This window comes from Epinephelus lanceolatus, chromosome 17 (assembly GCF_041903045.1).
Source record: "Epinephelus lanceolatus isolate andai-2023 chromosome 17, ASM4190304v1, whole genome shotgun sequence".
Classification (NCBI taxonomy): Eukaryota; Metazoa; Chordata; class Actinopteri; order Perciformes; family Serranidae; genus Epinephelus; species Epinephelus lanceolatus.
This window is the reverse complement of record NC_135750.1, coordinates 37,914,995-37,921,201: the sequence shown is the minus strand read 5'-3', so window position 1 is coordinate 37,921,201 and position 6,207 is coordinate 37,914,995. Positions and strand designations below refer to the sequence as shown.

The following is a 6,207-nucleotide window of genomic DNA, read 5'->3' as shown; positions in this document are numbered from 1 at the left end:
AGAAAGGATATTGAAAGGCACAGTATGTTACACTTTACTACCACAACAGTGGTGGTTGATCTACTGTACAGTCTCATATGCTTTGAAGTTGAGTTTCAGACCCAGTGCTGACTACAATACAGCCCTACCTGGAACTACTGCTGCAGCTCCTTTTCTCTCTGTAAGCCTGTGATGTGGGACAGGGTGTGGCCACACAGCTCTGTCACCTGCACAGGTGTATTCATGCATTCTCAGACCCTCCCTGGATCACTGCAGGACTCACTCCTTAACTGATATCTTCCCACAAGAGCTCAGGTTGTTTATTAAGACTGCTAAATTGTGGATTTAAGACTTTTTTTCCACAAAGGATTAGTTCATATTGTAAGGTAAGGTGACTTTATGTACAGATTTTCTGATGATGAGCATATTTTCACAGTAGCTAAAACATTTTGTAACACTGTACATTACTAAAACAATTTCTGTCTTCATCACTGGTTGAATAAAAACCAAGCAGCAGTTGGATCTCCTTGCTGTTTTTACCTCCACCCTAAACATTACCTCCAGTATATTTGAGCTATGGAGCGTCTGAAGTTAGTCCTGCAGTACTTCCAGTCCAACTCTGAGTCCATCTCTAATGGAATATGTATCATCCTGGCCTTGGTCAGCGTCAAGCTCTACACTAGCTTTGACTTTAACTGCCCGTGCCTTCCTCAGTACAACAAAATGTACTCTCTGGGAGTGATGATCGTCCCACCAATCATACTGTTCTTCCTGGGGGTCCTGGTCAACAGACATACGGGCGTCATGATGGATGAGTGGATGAGACCCATGGGGAACCGATCCAAAAATCCTGCTGTGGTTAAGTGAGTCAAATATTGCCTTCTTTAATTTACTAAAACAGTGTCGCAAAACTTAAATCAATAATCCGGGCTATTGTTTGCTTAAATCACTGAAATCAACAGTCCTGACAGAGGCATTTATTTGTCAAAATGTGTAGCCACACCAGGCTAGTAAAAGTGACTAGGCGTTTAATAGGGACTAGGCTTTTAATTAAAGTTTTATGGTGTATGTATAAATGTAGAACTGTAAGGCACAAGTGATTTTTTTTTTTTCAGGACAGCCTGGGATATATAAGTATACAATGATGTCATCTGACATTATAAAAGTCAAAGGAAAAAAACATCTTAACATTTTTATGATTTTATTCATTTTTAAACACACATACACCACAGATTTGCAGGTGTACTGTGCCTTTAAAGTTGTAGCTAAAGGCCTCAAGCACTAAACAAAAACAAAGCTAAGTATTTATTGCAAAAGTCTGAGCTATTAACATGTTTTCAAACTTGTTTTCAATTATACAACACTTAGTTCTAACCAAGTGATTTGATTGGTCAAAAGGCTTACCATGAGTACAACAGCATTATGACTTTTAATTATGCATGTATCACTCCGCTTTGCAAGTCTTCTAAACTGTTGATAATATTCAGCTGGTAATTAGCCTACATTAACAGCCATTGTAAGAAACTCTGCACAACAAAGATGAACATCTTTTCACAAATAACATTTCGGTTAAATTATGAATGGTTGTCAGAAGTGAACAAAGGGACTGAGAGAATACTTCAAACCTCCAGGTGTGACATCAGCCCACCGAGATAAATTAAAGAAGAGCAAAAATGAAGCTAACGTTGAAAGACAAACATTGAACTTTTTTCAGATTGTGCAAAGTCTCAAAAATATAAACATTAACATTTAGTCTGTTAAGAATCTGAGCTGAATACAGTCTTGACGCAATTTTATGGATTCATCTGGGGCAACTAAAGGGGAGCTATACAGCATTAGCCCCTACCTTGGGTTTCAGGATGCTTAAAATTATTATATTAATGATCCTCTGGATGGACGTGCATGGAATTTAATGCAGGACCCATGATTCATATCAGCTAATAGTGTTTTCAAAGGTGTTGTTAAAGAGATTACAAGGGCAAGGGAAGACGACACAGTCAATATGGAGAGAGAGTCAACAATTTCAGGTTCCTCTGTGAAGAGTGTTGGTAGCTTCAGCTTCCTCTGTGGAGAGAGTCGGCAGCTTCCAGGTTCTCTGTGGAGAGAGTGAACAGTTTCAGGTTCCTCTGTGAAAAGCGTAGGAAGCTTCAGGTTCCTCTGTGGAGAGAGTCAGCAGTTTCAGGTTCCTCCGTAGAGAGAGTCTGCAGCTTCGGGTTCTTCTGTGAAGGACTCACCACACAGACACCAGCACAGTGACAGCAAGACAGAAGCTCTTCTCTGCAGGTTGAGGAGGTTCACGATTGACACCAGGATACTCTGCAAGATCTGCAGCGGCACCATCGATAGTTTATTTGTAGCAGGAGGCTGTGACAGGCTAAAGGTGATGTTTGAGGGTCAAGCTGTAAGAAATGTGAGGATGAAAACTGGTCCAGTGTCCTCCTGCAGGTACCTGTTCTCAGCCATGATCCAGAGGGCCCTGCTGGCACCGATGGTGTGGATCTTGGTCACTTTGCTGGATGGAAAGATCTTCATCTGTGCCTTCAGTGTTAGTGTAGACCCTGCACTCTTCTCGGGTATGAGCAAACACAGAGAAATACATGATCAATGAGTGATCTTACTACAATCTATACTATTCTGCTGTCTCTTATTGGTCTGTATGACATATCATGTGTTCTGTTTCTTCAGGTTTACCCAATAATACAGGTCTGGATGTGATCAAAATCATGGCCAAAGTGCCTTGTAAGGAGGACATTATCTTCAAGAACAGCTCTTTCCGCAAAGCAGTCTCCCGTTATGTCCGCTGCTATTCACAAGTAAGCTGTAGCCTCAGTATGCATACACATATGAGAATGTGGCGGATAGGGTCACAGTGACCTTGACCTTTGACCAGCAAATCCTAATCAGTTCATCCTTGACTCAAAGTGTTTATTTGTGCCAAGAAATTCCCTCAAGGCATTCTTGAGGTATCATGTTTTTGAGAATACCATATCAACCACTGCAAATTCTATCAAATTCATCATTCCATATATCAGTCAGCTACATTCAGAAATATTGTATCAAGTTGGAGGCAACACAGAAGAACTCTTTAATACATGTACAGAAGTTGGGTCTGAACTTTAATGATGCTGTTGTGTTCTGTTAAAAACACACACACACACACACACACACACACACACATATATATATATATACATATATACATATATAAGTATATATACATACATATATATAAATTCATGGATATGGTCATGGGTAAAAATGAACTAGGCACGGGCAGGCAGCAAGTGAGAACAAAAATATATTTTTTTAATTTTTCAGAATAAACCAAATGAAAAAGATGTGCAGTGTATGTGTAATATTTTTGACCTCTAAATCACTATTATCGAGCCACAATTCCTTTTATTTTGAAAGTCAGTGACACAAGTCAAAGCTTTGACCCCATCCTCACATTCATCATTGATGTGGGGGACTCTAGCAATAAAAATTTGCTGCCTGAGGATAAGGTCACAGCTTACATCCGGTTTAAGACACCTCAGGAGGAACATTTTGAGGTTTTATGGTGGTGGAAGGAGTATGCTAAGATGTTTCCTAACCTGGCATTGATTGCGGGAATGTTTTCACCATCCTGGGCATGGAGCACAGCCAGTGAAAGAGACTTTTCCTCCGCTGGATTTGTAACTCAAGAACCGAGAACCCAACGTAATGTGTGACTGTAGCCTGTGTATGTTTATTCACTGGTGTGGGTCACGGGACTTTTATTAACAGGTGAGGGTGGGCACTGCTTTGACTTAGACATAATGACAGGTAATGTGTCAGTTCTAGTACTGAGCTTAAGGCAGGTATTGGCATGTGCAGATTTTAGTATCATGAACAATTGCTGCGTCTAACTCACAGCTCTCCGTGGGCTCTTCACTGTCACTGCAGCAAATGACTGATAGCCTTTGTTGGCTTTGTGTAGCTAACTCTCCTGCCCTGTCTAGGCAGTTGGCTGGTCCATCCTTCTCTTCCTGATTGTACTGGGAGCAATGGGACGTCTCATCAAGCCCTGTTTCGATGACCACGCCACCTTCCTGCAGACGCGCTACTGGAGCAACTACCTCGACGTGGAGCAGAAGCTCTTTGACGAAACCTGCGTCCTGCATGCTCGTGACTTTGCCCGGAAATGCGTGGTGCAGTTCTTTGAGGACATGAGGGAGGATGCCATTCTCCGTCTTCCCCACCCGCTCTTCATCGCGAACTCCAAAGAGGAGTGGGAGGATGAAGAAGAAGAGAGACTTCATGGGGTATCAAAGCAGGAACAGGTGAACCAGCTGCTCAACAAGTGGTACTACAATAAACCTGAATTGGACGTCACCAGGATGGCCCACAGACCCAGGATGTGTGTTACCTGGGAGGACCGTGATGGGAAGACTTTATACTCTGATGTCTAGGACACACTCAGTGCTGTAGGATGAATCACGTCATGATGATCAGATCACTATCATTAAGCTATCAGCATGTTTGATGTAGGTTATCTCAGTGTAGCCATAAACGTTGCTAAAGTCACTGATGTCTAAGGTCAGAGGTCCACTTACTAATGATTCAACGCTTTCAACTGCATCTCATGATCTTCAGTCAGCAAATTGAACTTGCACAGGTTTCATCACAGTCAGGGGATAAGAGGTGGAGGTATATGGGTGGAGATGGTAACCCCTATCTCTGTTCAAAGATGTTAATGATGTAAATGACAATTCTGTTTGTTTATATCTTGATTAAGATCTTCCACGTGTTTCTCTGTGTTTTGGACTGCTTTAAAAAAGTTGTTCTTAGAGTCAAACCATGTTGCGAGGGTAATTTGACTATGTTAGGGTTTGGTCTGGTTGGTTTTGCATACAGGTTGTTGACATGAAGCTCACCCACTCAGATTGATGGAAACATGCAAATGGACATTTGGAATCAAATAACTTCACAGATTCACACAAAATTTCTGTTTTTATTATTACTTTTATCACTTAATTGTATTTTATTGTCTGCTTTAAACATACACTAATAAATACTTTTATATGTATTAAATGTGTTTGTGTACACGGTGTTGACATAGTCACAACCACAGAAAAAAAACATGGTTGATGGAGGAGAAGTCCAGGAAACAGCTTGCTGAGACAGAGAAGAGATGGAAGATGAAAGTGCAACAGATGGAGAATGAGCGGAAAGAGCTAGAGGAAAAATTCAAAAAAGACATGGCACAGTAAGAACAGACCTGGGAATACAAAAGAAAAACATAGGGAGGCAGATCATGTAGAGTAACTAAGTCAAAGCTGGCTGGCTGGCTAACAAAAGTTCAGATCACCATTAGCTCGTTGGTCTCTCCCCTGCATCGCTCTGGCTAGTAGAAAACCCACTCAACAGTTCCATCATGTATTATTGGCTAAATTAACTCTGACTGTCATAATGCATAAGTTAGTATCATGGATCACGTTAGCTGGGAAAGTAATTTGGCCAGCTACAGTAGCCAACTAACATATCCACTTAGATGGTAAAGAGTGCTCCAGGGATGATGTTTTTCTGTAAGCCAACGCGAAAATTGGTTCCCTTGTCAAGAACCCAATGGGCTTTTTTCACCAAAGTTTGGATTACTGCAGAAAATCAGATCTGTGGCAAACAAATATTTATGATACTTAGATGTTTTGTTTGGCAAGATAGTCTTCACGAATGAACACCGTTTTTGACTATTGAAGCCTAAATGTAATCACTAGACATAAAAAGGTAATGTTAAGCTGTAAACAAATGACACCATGGTAACACAACCCAACATCCCTACCACAGCGCTGCTGTAAAGCCGTGTTGTGCATGATGACGTTCAGTATTCTCGTTTAACCACTTGTTAGCAACCATCTTTTTTACGACACACCAAGTTTCAAAATTCTTGAATGGGGTCTTTTATGCTGACCACAGATATTATTTCCAGCATCTAACCAAAAACCCATCCAAAAAAGTCCAAAATTGCCAACTCATTTCCGGGATTATGCATTATCAACTGCCATTTCTGTTCTCCGCTCGACCCGTAAACATATGCATTAATCAGTGACACGGACCTGAACCTGAACCGTATTTTCAAAATTACCAAAAATAATCAGTTTCCACTATGAATAAGTATAACTTGGTGTTATGCCAGCATTCTGGCCCTGATCACACAGAAAGCATTGTAGCAGCTGGAGGTGCTTTTTTGTTATTGTTTTGAATGAAAAT

The 6,207-nt window shown here is 40.9% G+C and overlaps 1 protein-coding gene across 1 annotated transcript; it reads left to right on the top strand.

The window, feature by feature from the left end:
- The first annotated feature begins 496 nt into the window (after positions 1-496).
- On the top strand, positions 497-4,930 carry calhm3 (calcium homeostasis modulator 3). The gene is made up of 4 exons (XM_033614033.2): positions 497-842; positions 2,425-2,552; positions 2,665-2,792; positions 3,960-4,930. The coding sequence occupies exons 1-4, from the start codon at positions 556-558 to the stop codon at positions 4,407-4,409; spliced, it is 993 nt and encodes a 330-aa protein (XP_033469924.1). The 5' UTR covers positions 497-555; the 3' UTR covers positions 4,410-4,930.
- Positions 4,931-6,207: the final 1,277 nt, after the last annotated feature.